The sequence below is a fragment of the Elephas maximus genome, chromosome 4, assembly GCF_024166365.1.
Source record: "Elephas maximus indicus isolate mEleMax1 chromosome 4, mEleMax1 primary haplotype, whole genome shotgun sequence".
NCBI lineage: Eukaryota > Metazoa > Chordata > Mammalia > Proboscidea > Elephantidae > Elephas > Elephas maximus.
The window spans coordinates 75,425,482-75,446,006 of record NC_064822.1 but is presented as its reverse complement, the minus strand read 5'-3'; the positions used below and the strand labels follow the sequence as shown (position 1 = coordinate 75,446,006).

Sequence of the window (20,525 nt, the reverse complement as noted above, 5' to 3'; positions counted from 1 at the left end):
ACAGTATTATCATTAGTGTGTGGAAATTGATCTTTCCAAAATAATAAAGCCTCAATTTTAATGGTGGTTTACTTATTAATTTGGAGCTACAAAAGAGAATGCTGAAGCTTTTTATATAGAACATGGCAGATACTGTAAGATGCATTTAGATTATAAATTGGAAATCCTTGCTGGGTTATATGGATTATTTTGTCATCTTTTGCTAGGTAGGTAAACAAATATCTGTTCCCTTTTGTGTTTTTTTGTTTCTCTTTGTTACCAGTTTATCACACTATCTATTATGCCTCGATTAAGGGTAAGAGAGGAAGTTCAGTGTGGAGTGAGCCCCAGTCTGGTTGTCAGAACACAGGCTGCCAGACTTCCATCACTGTTGCTAGTTACCGTGAGATCGAAAGTGTGTCACTGCTACCTTTGTGCCTCAATTTCCCCACCTAGCAAATAGATAACCCCTACGATCCCCAATAAGCATGGTAAGGAATTAATTTTTCTATTACCAATTTGTATAAGAAAAAATTTCTCACGGCTCCCCAAAAAATCTTGGTAGTTAGAAACTAAAACTTTTTTTTCCCTCTATGTGCCCTGTAGTTAAAAACAATAAGGAACTCCATTGCTTGGTAAGAAAACTCAGACCTAAGGTAAAACATACTAGAATGAAGGGGAAAAATTCCTAATGCAGGGTTTTTTTTTGTTTTGTTTTTTCCCTCCCTGTACCCGAACCTGTCAGAAATAGAATGTAGGGGGTTAAAAATAATATCAGCCTGACAGTCTGGGCATATCTTTTGGGAATATCTATTATGCCGTCTGTCATAGGAGATTTTAGGTTGGAGAGAAACAGATCCATGACTAGAGGCTCAAAGTTCAAAAGCAGGTCTCTCTTACGCACAGCGTGCAATACCTAAATCACTATCTGTGAGCCAGATGTTTTCATTGGTCATAACATCCTGCACCTATGACAACTTAATAAAAAAACTAAAACACAAAGGTTTAAAGAGGCATCATTTATATGTTCTAAAGGTTCTGTAATTTAAATCAATGTCATTGAGATAGGCAGTAGAAAATTTCAGACTCAGCTGTCTTATTCTAGGGTTTTGTTTTGATCTGTTTTTATAATAGAGGAAATCAGCAGAGTAGGTGGAGGAAGGCTGGTTTTCAAACAGGTAAGCTGCAGGTCCACCACTTGGACACGTTGGTTACTTTGAGGAAGCAGAGAAGTAGCAATTAGACATTGGAGTAATGCTCTTAGGGGCACAGGCTCCAGTTCTGTAATACATTCCTTTCTTAATGTGACTTGATGTAGATAAAGTGAGGGCCTATCAGGTGTGAAAAGCCCTGCTGCTCCTGGCATGGAGTGGCCTCCAGACGGTGATTTGGCGACGTCAATCTAGTCATGCTTGATTTTGACACTTAACGTGGTAAAGCAGGATTTCTCTACCCCCGATCAACTTCTCAATTAGCAAGCTGCCTTGTGTAACGGCCTTGTTTTGCAATCCCTCAGGGCTGCTTCAGGGGTCATTAGGGTGAGAAAACTTCAGCACCAGCTCCAGCTCAAACAGAGAAAGAAGGGAGCCTAAGAGATTTCCCAAATACATATAACCCTTTTTCAAGTTGTTTGCTTTCATGGGATTGATTCTTGGCACATTAAGAAGCTTAAGGCTCCAGTATGTTCTTTAAACTGCACCCCTTATCGCCTTTGCAGCTGACAGGTTTTTTTGACAGGCTGAGAGTAAAGAAGAGATAACTAGTAGGTTCGTACTTTATTTATACATGTGGACACACACACACATAGAGAGAGACACACGCACATGTTCAAATATCTCTTAAGGTGTCTTTTCATGGCCACTGGTACCAGTAAGTATCATCCGCCATGTGATTCCAATTCCTTATTTCTCTGTATTCAATATGTCTGAGTTCAAAATCTTTATTTCTACTACATTTAACTTTATCCATTAATGATTTTAAATTGTTCCTGCCTTATTCAATGTTTTTTCTCTAAACTCCAAATAATATTTATATGACTAATATAGATTAATATGAGGTTTTTATGATGGGCATTTATGAATAGACATTGAAATATATTTAATTAATATGATTTTTCCTTATCCATGATTTGACTGAAGGGCTTATCCCCAACTTTACTAGAAAAAAATATTCAAATTTAAGCAATTTTAAGTGTAGGGTTTTTTTTTGTTTGTTTCCACCTTCATAAAATATGTCTGGGTAGAGAAACATATCTTATTATAAAAACATAGGAAATTATTTTGGAAATTGTACTAATTACTTAGAAAAACATCTACTTTTAATAATTGTAGGTTCCATATTTATAGTTTCATATTTTAGTGGACTGCATCTTAATATAATATTTTTAAAGCAAATTATTTTAACATCTGTTCCACGAATGTTTTTTCCCAAATATATACATGGTTCTAGAGATAAGTGCACTCAGTGTATTTTATAAATTGGAAGTTGGATATATATTAATGTTACACAGCCCAACACACACTCTATTTATGAAGGGTTCAACATCTAGTTTTAGAAATGCCTAAAGAATAGTTAAAATTCTGGACACCATGGCATAGCAATTTCTAAGAAGTACTTCAAATAATAAGTCCTAAAGGTGACACAACAAAGGAAATACCTTAGTAGCTCTATCTTTTATAAAGAAAATACATAGACATTCCAAAAACAAAGTCTTAAAGTCAGAGCTATGAAAATAGCATTTTTACAAGAAGAAAATGCTTTAGAAACCATACTGGACACAGCGTGAATGTTTATGAATGATATTGTGTGTATACGTATAAAAATATAATCTGAGTGTTTGTAATTCTTTTTGTATAGGCTTATTACACAAAAATTTGACCCTAATAGTTCTCCCTTCTTAATATTATGTTGAATGTTGTACTAATTTATTATGGAAAGCATCAAACTTGAACAAATGAATGCTAATAAATTATATGTTTTCCTTCTACAAAACTGTTCTTTTTGACTCCCCTCCTTTTGCTGATTTCTTATTCCAAGAAGAAACTCATCTAACTATGCAAATAATTTCCTCAAGGATTTATTTTGAGAATTCTTCCAAAACCTGCTTTAAGCCAATTCAAATTCTTGAAAAGAGTGTCAATTTAAAAATATGTTTTTTAAATACTAGCCCATATTATATGTATTTAAAAAGTGTATGCGTTTCCTTTAAACTGAATTTTAAGAAAAAATACAAAATCAAGTTCTTCAAATTGCAGTTTTTATCAGAAGTATTCAGTTACACTTTGACTAGAATGAAGAATTTTAGAGTTATACAAAAACCTTAGAGGGTGGTTAGTTCAATCTACCTGTTTGTGTCAAAAAAAAGAACTGAAGAACAGGAAGTTTGAAACCACTGAATTTTAAGCTACTGCTCTTTTGCTGTTACTAAGGTGGCCATATAATTTATTGTCTAACCAAGAATACTTCTGAGAAAAAAAGCACTACTAAGAATTAGGCTGGGCAACAAGTGTTAGCTCACATTTGTCCTGGGTGAACTATGACATATGAATACCCTTGCTCTTACAGATGTTAACTCACACTTTGTAAAAATAAATGACGGTTCTGAGAGTACTTTCTTAAGAGAATTTAAGAAAAATTATCTGTAAAAATGCTAGAGGCAAATAGTGTCAGATATTAAATTCCCTTGCCAGAAAATACTGTAAAAAAGAGAAAAAATAAGATATATCCCACGAATCTTGAGTGATTATTTTAATAAGATTTTGAAATAGGACATACTCTGACACCTGTATACGTCATATCTTTAGTTAAGACCAATCAGTGCAATAAATATCTGTGATACTATTTTCTGTACCTGTTTTGTTTTAGTAATATTAACTTATAAAATGAAACATAAGCCTATTGCCCTTGATCTTTTCTGACTCATAGCGACCCTTCAGGACAGAGTAGGGTTTCCAAGGCTGTTAATCTTTACAAAGGAAGACTGCCACATCTTTCTCCCGAGGAGTGGCTGGTGGGTTCGAACCACTTTCCTTTAGCAGCCAGGTGTTTTAATCACTGCACCACCAGAGCGTCTAAGATGAATTCTATAATGTCCCAAATTCCATTTATCTTAAAAGCAAATGTTAGTAATTAAGTTGTTTCTTCAAAGAGTAAGGTAAACAATTTTAAGTAAAAATTGTGATTAAATTCCAGACAGTAGGTTCTTAGATAGGTTGTCACTATTCTCTTTGAAGGAAGTCATAATAATTAATTTTAGAAGAAATGTTTACTGTGTAACTTTTTGCTAACTACCTAAAAGGACAAAGTCTTTACCTGTTCAAGGTACGTGATTAGTTTACTTTTAATAAATAATTGAGCCTTTACTGTCACTGAATCATAATCTCTGAATATGAAAAAACACTTAGGTCAGAACAATGAGTTTTGCGTTGCTGCGTCGTCACCCAGTCAGTGGATAGTGTAGCATCAGTGAGCCTTGGTTAGGGCATGAATGAAAGCATCAGAGGCACTTGGAAATATGGTGAAATTGACACAGGGAAGCATTACATGGCTTATGACATGACAAAGATTATTACAATATTAATATTGCATGTCAAAGATCAAGGAAAAGGCTTTTCCCAGGATTATTCAAATAACTGTTTGTTAATGACTTTCATCACCTTCCTGTAAACCTTTTTTTCTCCCCTTTATTTTATTTTTGTTGAAATATTTCCGTGTTTGAAGTTCATTAACTATGAGATGGGAAAAGATGATATTTTTGAATAAAGTATCTCTCCCCTTACTTGTTTGCTTTTATATGTAGTGTATGCAAAGAGAGTATAAGAAAGAAAGAGAAGAGAAGGTAAATTGTAGGTCTCTAAGAAGAGAACCCTGGTGGCGTAGTGGTTAAGTGCTACGGCTGCTAACCAGAAGGTCAGCAGTTCAAATCCGCCAGTTGCTCCTTGGAAACCTGTGGGGCAGTTCTACTCTGTCCTGTAGGGTTGTTATGAGTCAGAATTGACTCGACGGCAATGAGTTTGGTTTTTGGCTTAAGAAGAGAGTCAGGGAGCCCTGGTGGTACAGTGGTTAAGCACTCGGCTCCTAACCGAAAGGTCAGCATTTGAACCCACCAACGACTCCGACGTAGAAAGATGTGGCAGTCTGCTTCCGTAAAGATTTCACAGCCTTGTAAACCGTATGGGGCAGCTCTACTCTGTCCTGTAGGGTCGCTATGAGTCAGAATAGACTTGACAGAAATGGGTTTTTTTGGAAAGAAGAGAGTCAGTGAAGATATAAAAAGAGTTTCATAGTGATTTTTAGGAAAGTATTACTTATTTTAAAAGTTTCCACTTTGAAAGTCCCATTCAATTTTCACCAAATTTGAAGACAAAGCTTTCTGAACCTCATGATATCCAACTTATCATTTAAAAAAAAGTTTTAAAAGCTTTTATTCTAAAAATGCATAAAGCATATTCCAGTTAGCATTTATTATACTGTGGCTGAAATCAGGGTATAATTTATTTTAATATATCAGCAGCTGCCTCAGTTGTATCAAGGGAGATATATAGTAACTAAGTAGCCCATTTTAAAAAAAAAAAAAAAGGCCGTCTAGTCGGTTCTGACCAATAATAGCAACCCTACAGGACAAAGTAGAACTGCCCCATTTGGTTTCCAAGGAGCAGCTGGTGGATTCCAACCACCAACCTTTTGATTACCACCCATAGCCCTTAACCACTGTGACACTAGGGCCCCAAATCGCCCATAGCATTTGTAAAATAGTCATAGATTTTTATGTTTATGTGATTGTGGCTGATTTGTCCTCCCCTTCATTATAAACTTACTTTAAAAGCAGAGCAGGGATACTGTAACAATTACGTATCTGTTTCTATTATTAAGGAGGAAACCCTGGTGGCATGGCGGTTAAGTGCTACGGCTGCTAACCAAAAGGTCGGCGGTTCAAATCCACCAGGCACTGCTTGGAAACTCTGTGGGGCTGTTCTACTCCGTCCTATAGGGTCACTATGAGTTGGAATGGACTTGACGGCAACTGGTTTTTACATAAATACTACATCTAAAAGCATAGAACACTGGCAGAGAGTTTTCTGTAATAAATTTCAGTTAGAAAAGTCTGGTCTCCATTTGTGTTGAAAGTTATAAGCCTTGAAGATTCAGGGGTACAAGAAAAGGTGAGGCTGGACCAGCACTGTCCGATAGAAATATAATGGAATCCATGTATTAATTTTAATTTTCTAGTAGTGCTATTGAAAGTTTTTTTAAAGGTGAAATTAACAATAAATATATATCCTATTTAACACAATGTGTTCCAAAGATTATCATTTCAATATGTAATCAATATTTTAAAAGTTATTCATTCATGAAATATTTTACATTTTTTTTGTGCTAAACTTTGAATTATGGTATGTATGTCACATTTACAGCACATCGCGAATCATATAAGCCACATTTCCAGAGGTTGATAGCCACATGGGGCTAGTGATTACCGTATTGGTCAAGGCAACTCTAGACCGTGAAAGGGTAATTGACTTGGCTTATGAATTGATTGGAAGTGGGGAAGAGACCAGCTTTATGTTAAAACTTAAAGATCTATACTCAAGATTTGGAGGATATTGCTGCTTTGGTTTTATATTTATATATTTTACTTTGATTGGCTTTGTTTTCCTGGACTATCTCAAGTCTAAAACAGCCTATTTTGAATCACAGTCTCAAAATTGAAGTAGATTCTGTGATTGTTTTGGGCAGGGGCTCCTAACCCAACATTCAAGGAATGTCATTAAGTTTTTCTGGCATGATACCCAGAAAAAACCCAGTGCCGTCGAGTCAATTCTGACTCATAGTGACCCTACAGGACAGAGTAGAACTGCCCCATAGAGTTTCCAGGGAGCACCTGGTGGATTCAAACTGCTTACCCTTTGGTTAGCACCACTACGCCTGCCATGATAGGTTCCTGTAAGTCTAGTTTAGTTGTAATGGCAAGTGAAGTCTTACTAGAATCTGTTTTTCTAGAGAGTTTTTTTTTTTTTAAATAGGATAATTATTAAACTCAGTCTATCCTCAATAAATTTTTTTAAATATTAACTGTTAAATTCATACGTAGTCAAGTTGCTAAATGACAATTGCCTGAATTCTAGAAGAGAAAATTTGATCTTAGTTCAGAATTGAGGTTTATTGCAATGATATTTATCTATTTTCCCTCAGATAATAAATTAATTTGAATCAAGTATTATGCTCTCCATTGGCTTGAGAGAATTTGATTTAGTGCCTTGAGCCACTGACCTGGTAAAAAAAATCTATTGAAACATCTGGTGCTGTGAAATAAAAGACACTAATACAATGAGCACTCATTTTTCCCCCGATGCCTGTAGTAAGCCATATTCATTATTGCCGTGTTAAATGATTATATGTCTTTACTTTTTCTCTACCCCCACCCCCAGGAACTTTAGAAATGGATATATGCTAAGCCATACTGATTTCACCTGATTCATGACTATGCTGCAAAAGCTGTTGAATGTTTAGTAAACATGCAAACTTTTCTGGATGTCTTTAAAAAAGATAAATGCATATTGTCTTAGTTGTTGCTATGCCTCTCGTACACAAAGTCTATGAAATAGTGTTTCTCTGTAGATACTCACCACAGTGTAGTATAGGCTGTTTTTACCCGTAAGAAAGTTGTCTGTTTGGTTTTTATCTTCAAGTTTCTGTTTAGATTGTCAGTATCAGATAGTAAAAGCAAAAATGGAGAAGAAAACAGACGGAAGTGTCCTTTGGGATCCCTGCAAATAGTAATATGCACTGATAGTGTATAGATGATAGTTATCACCTTGTATATTGTAGGTCTACTTTTGGTAGTGTGTCAGAAACAAAATAAAGGCCATATTGCTTAAATCCTGTTATGAGTATAAATGGTAGGGTACAGTCTAGTCCATAAATTGACAAATTAACCCCTGACACACCTTAATAATCTGTAAGACATCTTAAAAGGACCAAAGTGGATCAATGACCTTATTTTTTTCCCTACCATAAATTTAGAGATGGTACTGTATGAGTAATTTAGGTCAAAATCTCACAATGACTTCCATTTTTAAATAAAACTTTTTCTTTCTCATGTACCACTAAGAACTCTTAGGCCCCCCTCTTATGCAGAGGGTGAGATTGTATAAGCACTGTAAACAAGATTTTACAGAGATTTCTAGCTTAAACAGAACAGTGCACCAGTGTTAACATCCTTATAATTGAATCTGGGGGTGAAGAGTGAGAAAGGAGGGGTGACAGGGATTTCTGGGATTACGAGTAGTTTAAATAAATTAGACTCGTCTTGAAGATTTCTTAGAAGTATCTGAAAAAATCTTACAAAGAACTTAAGCTTAATTGATATATATGAAAATGCTTTTTGCCTGAGAATCCAAATGCAATACTTGAAAACCAAAGTGTGATATATATTTTGAGAACCCCGTTTTTTAGAATAGTACTTCGTTTCCTTTTCCAGAAGAATCCAGTGTTCGTCCCACAGAGAAAAAGAACGTGTGGCTATAGAATGATCTCTTGATCCTTGGACAAAACTGAGAGGAAAAAAAAAAAAGTCTAACAAATGCATCGTTTTGCAGAAATTAGATCAGATTTCCGCATCTCCGCACTCAGTCTGTGAGCTGACAGTTCAGTAAAATGTTCCCTTGTAAGGTTCGCCCTCTTAGGAAAAGGGGCAATAATTCATCATTAGGATTTCAGAGTCCAGGTGTAGATGGAAACTGATGCAGCCTCCAGTGAGGCCAGGAAAGTGCGTGGAAGAAGAAAATTTTATCTGAAGCCTAATTCCCTGGTTACAGCAGAGAATAATTAAGATAATATTGCTTCACAAGTCCTTTAATGATTAAAAATCACATATGCAGAATCCATAAATTGGAGGGCAACAAATTGGAAGGCTGTAGCGTCAGAGAGCTGTTTTGTGCACATTGTACTGGAAAGTAAACCAGTGGCAGCGCACACCGCGGGCAGCCACCAGAGACCAGGCCCATTCCAAGGACTTTGTTTAGATGTAACAAATCATTTGTCTGTTATTAACCCAGAGCTTGTAATTATGCAGATTGCCATAGATTTTCCTGGGCCTGGAAGTGAGATTGAGGGTTGTTCACAGTATAGCAGGCAGCTCAGGGCTGGCCATGCATTACTGAACTTGCCACATTTATCATGTTGACTGATGGCAGCAGAAGCAGGTCTCAGGTCCCAGTGGTTAATGTAGTGGGTAATTAACTGTCATTTACCTAGTAATAGGCTGATGATCAATGGTTTGTGTGGAAACAAATTCTAATCAGGTAGCTGATAAATGCTCTGCTAGCGAGAGCAATTGAAATTGGGGGAAACTACGTCCAGAATTTCAAAATGGCATTGTGTGTGTATGTTTATTAGGTCCAAGGAAACTGAGTAGTTCTTAAAAAAAAAAAAAAAAAGAAAGCTGCTTTATCTTATATTAACCATATTTTATACCCACACATGTGTCTATATTCGTGGAATAAAGGACTTTAAAATTTTTTCTTATTTCTTAAAAAATATTCAGGAACGGAAGAAACAAACGGCACACATAAGTGACATGACTCCTGAATAGATCATGTGAAGCACACCGAAAGTGACTCTGAGATGCTAGCCTGAATAAAGCCTTCTTCTTACAAAAGGGGAGGATGAAAGCTTTAGTTTGCAGTGGTTTCATTTTTAATGATGCCAGTAGGAGATGCAAGATACTACGTGTTCAGTAAATTCCCGTTAAAGAAATATTATTTCTCAAAATGTGGATTGAAAACTGAGACAACAAAGGTCATTGCAGTTAGCTTCCTTAAACAAACCGTATGAAAATGTTCTTTAAAATCTCTTAAGGAAAATAATTGCCTAACGAGTATGCATTTAATTTTCTCGAATTCAAACCTTGCTCACTTTTTTTTTTTTTTTAAGCAAGCGCACACATTATGCTAGCAACCTGTTTAAAAAGCATTTGCAGTTTCTACCCTCAAGGCGCTTATGTTCTTCAAGAGACAGTAACAAAAGCCTGAGCATAAACATGTGTTACACGTTTTGCCGGATACTTAGAAACCATCCTCACAACTCTTTCCAACAATTGTCATTAGCCTGGTAAGAGGAAATTGTTGTACACTTGAAAAGGAATATGCATGCCTTAAGCAAAGACCAATCTTTGGAGTATAGAGGAAGTAATAAGAAGAGAAACTTCACATTTGTGCATAATCCTTAAATTCAAAAAAATGAGAGGGTTAAGATTTTTTAAAGTACGTTTTTATAACAAAAATGAGTTTTCTGCATAACACCTTTGAATTCATTAGTTTAGAACTGCTTTTAATTTTGGTCTTTCCCATGAGAGTCATTATATTTTTCTCCTGTCAGCCTGATGCTGAAGAAAAAGAAAACTGGCAGATGTGGTGTTTTTCATCTAGTTTCCTTCCCAGTTAAGAAATGCATTAACTACTATGCACAGAATATTATTTATAATAATTCTGCGCCACCATTAACAACTCTAAATAAATTTGGCTTAAATATTGCTGACACAAATGGATAAAATATTTTATTTCCTCCCATTATGAAACTATACAGGCATTTTATTTTGTACTGTTTTTCAGGTCATTACAATAACTATTTTCAGGAATCTATAGCAAATAGGATTTTTTTTTTTTAAACACCTTTTCTCCCTGGCATTCCAGTGGTGCTTACAGTCCATTATGCTTCAACACCTAGTCTAGCTATATATAGTTTACAGCCTCATTTACTTTCATGTGCTACCTGAATAACATAATCACAGCTATAACTATGGTATAGGGCCATAAGGTGCCTGCACTGCTAATGTTTTTTGACTATTTAAATGACTTGTTCCTAAGTGTTCTTTTAATAATAATGGCAAACCTTTTAGTAACTCTATGTCAAAAAATAGTGAGTCTTTCGAGTGAGTTTCTTTTCCAACTAAAATGTTTAATATGTGGCGTTAAGATCAAAGTCACACTGTTTTAACATTTACTGTATGCTCTAATAAATGGAAGGTTTTTGCCATAGATTCAACCCAGCTGACTTCTGTATGTGTATGATTATGTAAACTGCCTAATGTATTTGTCTTTTCCTTTGCTTCTCAAACAAGATGTGTCTCCCACCAAGAAAGGCCGACTGAGAATGCGTGGCAGAAGGATATTTATGTGTACACCTAGGATAAGACACACTTGTGTACATCAGAAGGCATTGTGTATTGGTAGCTTTCCAGGGTATATTAGCGTGTTCTCTGTTCACAATCTCTGCGTTCCCTATGAGAGTTTGAAAAAAAACTGTTTCTTGTTCTAGGCTCTTCGGTGTAACAGGAAACTGTGCTGCCTGTAGTAAGCTCATCCCTGCCTTTGAGATGGTGATGCGTGCCAAGGACAATGTTTACCACCTGGACTGCTTTGCGTGTCAGCTTTGTAATCAGAGGTGAGCAGATTTCATTTTGGTTTCTAAAAAACGGGAAACGTCTCTTTGCTAATGATTTATTTAAAGGTAGAAATTATATTACTACACTTAAAACAATTAATCTCAGCATTTCTATTTTCTGCAAACATTCATCTGATGCCAGAAACAAACCACTGAGGAGAAAGATCTTAAGACTATACTTCTACCTGGAAGGACATCGTATAACAGCATTTGATAAAAAAAATGAAAACACTTCTGTAAACTTTTTATTATTCCGTCTTTCCTTTGTTGGCTTTCTGTCTTTTAAGATGTAGATTTAAAATATCTTTACTATTCTTTACTACTCTGAGCAAGCACATTCGCCCTACAGCAAATAGGCAGGAATTTGTGACATGTATTTTATTTTCATCCTCATTTTCATATTTATAGTTGCCCTATCTCTTGATTTCTTATCTTGAATTTTAACCTTCTTCTGTAGGTACCTTTTCAGTTGTCTCAAATCTCTTTGGGAACAAGGCCTGATATAGCTAATAATTAAACAATCAACGTCAGAGAGGCAGCATTGGAGAGTAGAAAGAATATCAAGCTAGGAATTTGAAGACCTAAATTCTAGTCCGGGCTCTGGCACTAACCAGCTGTGTGGCCTTGAGCCAGCTACTTCACCTCTCAGTTTTCTCATTTGTTTAACATAGGGAGCTGGATTAGTCAATCTCAGAGAACTCTTTCAGCTCAAAAGTATTATGACTAATTCACGTTTTTGCTTATTGAAATTTATAAATTTCATTTCCAGTGGAAACTGTATACTGCTGGTCCCTGCTTATTGTGAGAAATGCAGAAAATGCTAGAATGTTAAAATGTGTACAGCATTAAAAAATTTAATATTTTGGAAATTAATGCACTTGATGGATTTTTTAAATAATATTTTATTGAGTTTTTGATGAAAGTTTACACAGTCAGGTTCTCATTTGACAATTTTCATTTGATGGATTTTAATGAAAATAAATTCTATAAGAGGGTCTGAGAAAACTCCTGGACATAGTGGATGTCTTAGTTATCTAGGGCTGCTACAGCAGAAATACCACAAGTAGATAGCTTTAACAAAGAGAAATTTATTCTTTTACAGTCTAAGAGGCTAGAAGTCCCAGTTCAGGGCACCAGCTCTAGGGGAATGGTTTTTCTTTCTGTGGGTTCTGGAGGAAGTTCCTTGTTATTAATCTTCCCTTGGTCTAGGAGCTTCTCCACGTAGGAACCTCAGCTCCAAAGGAGAAACTCTGCTCCCAGCACTGCTTTATTGGTGGAGGAGGACCCCATGTCTCTCTGCTCACTTCTCTCTTTTACATCTCGAAAGAGATTGATTTAAGACACAACCTAATCTTATAGTTTGTCTTGCCTTGTTAGCATAACTGCCTTTAATCCCACATTATTAACATTACAAAGGTAGGATTTACGACACATAGGAAAATCACCTCAGATGACAAAATGGTGGACAATCATACAGTACTGGGAATCACGAACTAGCCATGTTGACACACATTTTGGAGGGACACAATTCAACCCATAAGAGTGGATAATCAGTAAATATTAGTTGAGTCAAGCTCTCAGTCATTATATTTTTTCCCAGAATGTATGTTCAATGCAGAGTCTTCTTATAAGAAATTGTAGGATAACAGAATGAACATGATGTTTAGAGTGAGAACTAGATTCAGCTTCCATTCCCACCACATATTAGCTGTGTGATCTTGACTATGTTTCTTAATCTCTCTGAACTTGGTTTCCACACCTGTAAAATGGAGACACTAATACCTATCTTGAAGATTTTGAAAATTAAATGAAATAATATATGTTAAGTACCAGGAACCTGGTTACCAGGAACAGAATCAAACCAAACCAAACCAAACCCAGTGCCATCGAGTCCATTCTGACTCGTAGTCGACAAAATAGAACTGCCCCATAGAGTTTCCAAGGAGTACCTGGCAGATTCAAACTGCCGACCCTTTGGTTAGCAGCCGTAGCACTTAACCACTATGCCACCAGGGTTTCCAGGAACAGAATAGGGTCTCTAAAATTAGTTCTTTTACCTTAATATTTAAAATTTACTTTTACCAAATAATATTCCACTAACTTGGTTTCACACAAGATATGTGTCACACGAGCATGCAGATGTTCCAAATGTAGCCCACGTACCTTACAATATAGAACTCACCCAGGAAATAATGCAAGAAGTCATCTTAGAACATTTTGATTCTTCCCAACAAATGTTTGGAATCAAAGTAGATTAATTCAGTCTGTGGTGACATTTAGCCAAAAGTAAATTGGCAAATGCACAGTCTTTTTTGTAAGGCTAAGGATACAAAAGCATGTATATCCATACATATATACAGACACATTTACATGTATGTATATATATTTTAAAGGTGTGTTAGTAGTCATTTAGAATATTTTTGTTTACTTGTCACATTGATGAACTAATAACATCAACTAATGTAGTTATTTGATGCAATAACATTTACTGCTGCTTCTACTTCTAAAAGGTTACATAGTCATAGTAGAAAATTTTTTAAAATAGAGAAATACAAAGAACATTGCTTCATGTCTCACTATCCTCAAAATATTTTAACATTTTGGTATATATACACCCATATGTTTTCCTATGCATATATACCACAAATGATATATAGTATATACTTTATATTATACTCCATTTAAGTAGCTTTTTAAAAAGTAACAGGGCCTCTGTATAGCATCCTAATGTCTAATGTTTGAACTTTTTCATTTAATGTATATTCTGTGCCTTTTTACCTCCCATTAAAAATTCCTGTAAGATATTTTAACGTTTCATGTGTTCAGTTATATGGATAAGGCATCACTTAGTCTTCTTGAATCAGATGTATAGCTTATTTTTTCAAAAGCTTTATCATATCAATATTATAAGTATAATGTAGACTCCATAAACACTCAAATCTGTGTTAGAATGAATTCACAGGAGTATAATTAATAGGAAAAATTATATAACATTTTGAAGCGTTATATACATTACCAAAGTGCTGTCCAGAAAATTTCTACCAATTATTGTCACACCAGTAATGTATAAAATTATGTTTGCTCACATACTCTTATACTGAGAATTATTATTTAATAAGAAATCCTTGTCACCTGAAAGGATGAAAGGTATTTCATTCTAATTTTTAATTAGCATTTATTTGATGATTTGAGAATTTATTTCTTTTGGGGGGGGGAATTGACTGTTTATACCCTTTGTCCATTTTTCTACTGGGGGAAGCTCACCTATTTTATCCATGTTCTTTACAGAAAATTAAAACATCGTTCAAGTGCTAAACCCAAACTAAATTCTGTTACGATGCAAAGTAATTGTAGGCTGTTAATGCTATTTACAAATCGTATATCAATTTTATTTCACCATTGAAATAAAAAGTTGCATTCACAATTAAGTCTGTCTCCTCAGTAGAATTCAGTCAAGTAAGACAAACACTCCTAAATTTTGACTCTAAACCTGTTCACATTCTTATTGCTGCAAAATACTATTCTAGTATCATTATTAAAGTACCTAATATATTTCTGTGTTCACTTCATTTATTATATGCCATCATGGGACTGCATATTCTTTAGTACCAGTTATGCACAATTAGCATTTAGTTATTGTCTTGTCACTTCAGCCCCTACAAGACAAACTTCTTTAATGCAAGAAGTCAGCTAATCTTCATCAGTCAAGCAAAGCAGAAGATTTTTGTTATCCTGAATACAGAAGGTTTCAAGTATAGGAGATTCTCCTTTACTTTGAAGTTTGCTCGGGAAGTGTGCTCTCCAATAAAGCCGTACTGATGCACGAGCCTGTACTTTTAGCAGCTAAATCATTGTCACAATATTGCATCTTTTCAAGTGAGACATAAGCACCCAGATAATTAAAGGCATTTTCTTTTAAGCAAACTTTATTGACATCTGAAATTATGGAATTATAATGCTTATTAATTTTATTAAGCAATAATTTCATCTGAACTTTCAATTTAAAATATCGTTAATATCCAAAGCATTTCCTTTTTTTTTTTTTTTAATGTTGTTGTTTTTAGTTGCTATCAACTCAACTCCAACTCATAGCAACCTTGCTTGGGCAAAGTAGAACTGTGTTCTGTAGGGCTTTCAAGACGGTGTCCTTTCAGAAGCAGATGGTCAGGTCTGTCCCCTGAGGTGCCTCTGGGTGGGTTCGTACCACCATCATTTCGGCTAGTATGCAAACACTTAACCGTTAGTGTCGCCCAGGGATTTCTTTTTTTAAATAGTAGTAATAATAACCCTTCAGGATTGGTTGTCCCTGTGCAAATCATCTCTGTTCTTTTTAGAAGGGTGTAGCTAAAAATTGAATCCTGAACACAAAATCTAAAAGTCTCTCTATCATAAAAGCAAACCAGAGAAGGTTATTTCAAACCTCTTTTATGATCGTTTGATACTCATTCAGAATTGGAAATTTTTGTAGAATGGGTTAATTTCTTGAAAATAAATAAGCCCTCCCTACTTACATGATTTTATAAAACTGAATGATGGTTTTATAAGAAAAGGAAAAACCATGCTCGTTTATAAAAAAAAAAAAAAATTGCCCCAGATATGTAGAATTTTATTTTTCATTATCTTTTATTACATACCTTCTATGTGTCAAGCACTGTACTAGGCTCTGTGGACACAGAGGTGAATGAAATCCAGTTTCTTTCTGAGGGGGGTTCAGAGCTATGGGAGAGACAGGATGTCAAAGACTCACACTACAATATAATAGATGCTAAACAGATCTATACTGAGGGAAAGGAGATCCTTCATTGTTGAAGTCTTAGGGGGGCAACAAAGGGCTGATATGCTGGGTTTTAAAGAAAGAACTCCCTATAACTCGTTGGGATATAGGAAGTGTGTCTGGTGGGGGTGGGGAAGGTGAGGGACCCAGAGAACAGTGAAGGAAGGGTTTTCCAGGCAGAGGAGCAGCACGCAAAGCCATGGAGATGTGAAAGCATTTGACATGTTCAGGGGATGAAAAGTAGCTCAATGTGTGTGGTGAGAGAGTACAGGGGAGTCTGATAGGAGTATGAAGAAGAGAGTGGGACAAGATGGGGGAGAGATATGAAATTGTAAAGGTTGGAAGTCCATGAATGAAAGTCAAATAAATACAAATTTAAATTATTCATCTAAAATACCTTTGTTATTTAAAGCTTTTTGGTCCTGTACTAGATCTATCTTAACCTATAACATTGACCATACACCTTAAGCGGTAATACAATTTGTGGTCGTACTGGAAAGGGTTCAAAAGAAATATAACTCATGGTCATTTACCTGAGAACTGCTGTCCAGATTAGAAAACACGTTACACATTCATGAGAAAATCTGAAATGCCAAAGTGAATGCTACATGAATAAGAAAGTGCTTTGGGGAAGATGGAGGAACACTGATGGTACTAGCAGTTAAGCAATGGGCTGCTAACCAAAAGGTCAGTGGTTCGAACCACCAACTACGCTACAGGAGAAAGATGTAGCAGTCTGCTCTCATAAAGATTTACAGCCTTGGAAACCCTATGGGACAGTTCTATTCTGTCCTATAGGGTCTCTATGAGTTGGAATAGACTCCATGGCAGTGAGTTTGGTTTTTTGGGGGGAGAGTTGGGAAAGACCAGGGTAAGCTTACACGGTCTGAGAATGTTGATGGAAGGAATGGAAACTAAAGAGTTTTTTTTAAGTTGGTGTCAAAGAGGGGGAAGTGCTCCTGACTAGAGAGCAACCTAAGTTGTGAAGGTTATCATTAGCAAATCATAATGATGGCAAATTCTCATACAGTGCTGATCATACTAGGTACTGTTCTGAGTGTTTTACACGTACTCATTTAATCTTCAGAATTATGCAGAAGTAGGTATATTATTAGGAACATTTTACAGATGAGAATACTGAAGCACAGAAAATTTAAGTAACTTGCCCAAGATTGTGCATTAGAAATTAGTAGATTCAAGATTGGACCCCAGGCTGACTTCATTCTCTGTACTGAAAGCCTGTGTGAGCCCCAAGGACTGTTCCAAGAAGAGTATTTTATATTTCTCACTAAATCAAAACCAGACCCGTTGCCGTTGAGTTAATTCTGTCTCACAGTGATCCTATAGGACAAAGTAGAACTGCTTCCTAGGGTCTCCAAGGAGCGGCTGGTGGATTCGAACTGCTGACTTTTTGGTCAGCAGACAAGCTGTTAACTACTACACCGCCAGGGCTCCATATTTCTAAGAGAATATAAATGTGAATAGGTATAGTGAGGTTATAATAAGGTAGGCATTGAATAATTTATAGCAGGATTTGAGGTGTTGGTAGTGTAATTGAGTACAGAAAGGATTGTTAGGAATCAAGGTGTGTAATGACTCCTGGACTGTAAGTGGGAAAATGTAAATTTGCCAACAAGTATATTGTGGTGGGGCAATGAGTATATAAACTACATGTCTTAATAAAAATAATGTATGGTATCAAAATTTTCATTTTTAGTACCTGAGGATGCTAAATTGGAAAACGGAGACACTGGAAATACATATTGGATAGCCCTTCCTTTTAAAGTGTGTGGGGATGGAAATTAATTATAACTGGCAGTCACTAATCTTAAGAAAATAAGGTGACTAAGTTAACATTTTCATTTTTTAGAAAGGATGTTATAAATGGAGTCTTAACATAGGCTTTTGATAACCTGCTTAACACTACTAGAAGCCTCATATTTTATCATGTAAGGATGACTTATTAATTACACTTATTTTCTGTATGTATCAAATCTCTAAAACCATATGAATCCAGCTAAACCCACTCTGAAATATCTGGAAATTGAATCTGTTATTAATCCCAAAACGTCAAGATGAGATAGCTTATTAATCATCTGAACGGGCATCTTTTTATTCCTCAACATATATATATATATATTTTTAATGTGGGCAAATCTAATTGAACTGACCAGACTACAAGCAATTAGATTACAAAGGAGATTATCAGTTTATTTGCAGGAATTTTAGCTTGACCTGTTAATATACTTACAGTATCCTCCGGCCATCACTGCTTTTGTAGTATATTTTCTGTAAACACTAAATCTAATAAGAAGGAGCTGGTTATATAATATGGGAAATTAGCCTTTTTTATAAAATCTCAGTTTTAGATTATTTTGTTAAGTATTTAATACCTGCATTGCTGCTTCTCTAATTTCTTCAACGTATTATGGAACATTTTTAAGGAAGATACCAGTCCTAATTGCATGATAAACATTATTCATTATAAGCTCTTAACTATAGCTTTTAAGGCTGTTTTCTTTGAATTAATATCTGCAAGTACAGCATGATTCACCAGTGTTCTGTTTCATCTAGGCTTTTAAGTATAAATAGAAACACACATGGATTTTATTCAGTTGACAACATATTAGTAACAAAAAATCTGAAGTAGAAATGTTTCAAATAAATCCTAGATATATGTATATTGCTAACATCTCATTAAATGGTAGGCAGACTTTTTGAAAGTTCTGCAAAGGAATAATTCTAATCTAGAAAAAAAAAGTGTGCGGCTCTTTAATCCTCATGCTGTACTTATACCTATCTGCTTTACGGCCTCAGTGTAAAAGCATGGATCTTGAATCCAAAGAGACCTGGGTTACTTTTGCACCTCTACCACATACAATCTAGCTATGGAAGCTTGGGCAGACTTGTTAAACTCTGGATGAAAGCCTTAGATTTTTCCTCTGAAAAGGGCAATGATAATATCTACTTTCTAGGTTGGCTGAGGAACCCTGGTGGCCCAGTGGTTAAGAGCTTGGCTGCTAACCAAAAAGTTGGCAGTTTGCATACACCAGGCACTCCTTGGAAACCCTATGAGGCAGTTCTACTTTGTCCTATAGGGTTGCTATGAGTCAGAATTGACTTGCCAGCAACGGGTTTGGTTTGGTTTTGGTTTTTAGGTTGGCTGTAAAGATTAAATGTGATCATATATATACACGTTTAACATTAGCCCATGATGTTGTTGTTGTTGTTGGTTGCATTTGAGTCAGTTCCAACTCATGGCAACCCCGTGTGTTTCAGAGTAGAACTGCTCGGTAGGATTTTCTTGGCTGTAATCTTTAACAGAAGCAGATTACAGGGTCTTTTCTTTTGCATTACCAATGCGTGGATTCAAATCACCAACCTTTTGGTTAGTAGTCCAATGCAAAACATTTGTACCAACTAGGGACCTTTGTTTAGCATGTGGTAACCTAACTAACCTAACCTAACCCATTGCCGTTGAGTCAATTCTGACTCAGAGCGACCCTGTAAAACAGAGTAGAGCTGCCCCATAGGGCTTCCAAGAAATGCCTGGTGGATTTGAACTGCTGACCTCTTGATTAGCAGCCATAGCTCTTAACTACTACGCCACCAGGGTAATTAATATAGCCACCTTTCATGTAGTACTTAGTGTATGCTGGAAACCCTTGTGATGTAGGGGTTAAGAGCTAGAGCTGCTAACCAAAAGGTTGCCAGTTTGAATCCACCAGGCTTTCCTCGGAAACCCTATGAGACGGTTCCACTATGTCCTATAGGGTGACTATGAGGCGGAATCGACTCAATGGGAACGGGTTTGGTTTTTACGAGTTTTTGTTCCAAACACTGAGGCATTGCTTTACATATTTGATTTCCATCCTTACCACAATCACGCAAAAGTGGCTAATATTACACATAAGAAAAACTGAAGTTCCATCTTCAGTATCATAAGTGAAGAGCTGGAATTTAAATCCTATTTGTTGCAATATACCTCTCCGCCTTTTTCATTTGAACCTTCCTACAATTCAGTGAGTCCCTGGGTGGTGCAAATGTTTAACGCACTTGGGTGCTAACCAAAAGTTTGGCGGTTTGAGTCCACTCAGAGGCTCCTTGATAAAAAGATCTACCCATCTACTTCCCCAAAATCAGCCATTGGAAACCCTTTGGAGCATAATTCTACCCTGACGCACATGGGATTCCCATGAGTCAGAATCGACTCGATGGCAACTGGTTGTTTTTCATAATCCAGTGATGCAGCTGTTTTATCTGACATGCAGAGAACTGAGACAGAGGAAGTATGATATGGACCCCATGTATTTCATTGGGTAGATGATAG

At 36.0% G+C, this 20,525-nt stretch overlaps 1 protein-coding gene across 3 annotated transcripts in view; it reads left to right on the top strand.

Moving 5' to 3' along the window:
* Positions 1-20,525, top strand: part of LMO3 (LIM domain only 3) — a 58,941-nt gene that overhangs the window by 33,357 nt on the left and 5,059 nt on the right. For all 3 annotated transcript variants that reach the window (XM_049881509.1, XM_049881510.1, XM_049881508.1), the window contains one exon: positions 11,296-11,421. In XM_049881509.1, coding sequence (XP_049737466.1) covers positions 11,296-11,421 — 126 coding nt within the window. The remainder of the gene's footprint in view (positions 1-11,295; positions 11,422-20,525) is intronic.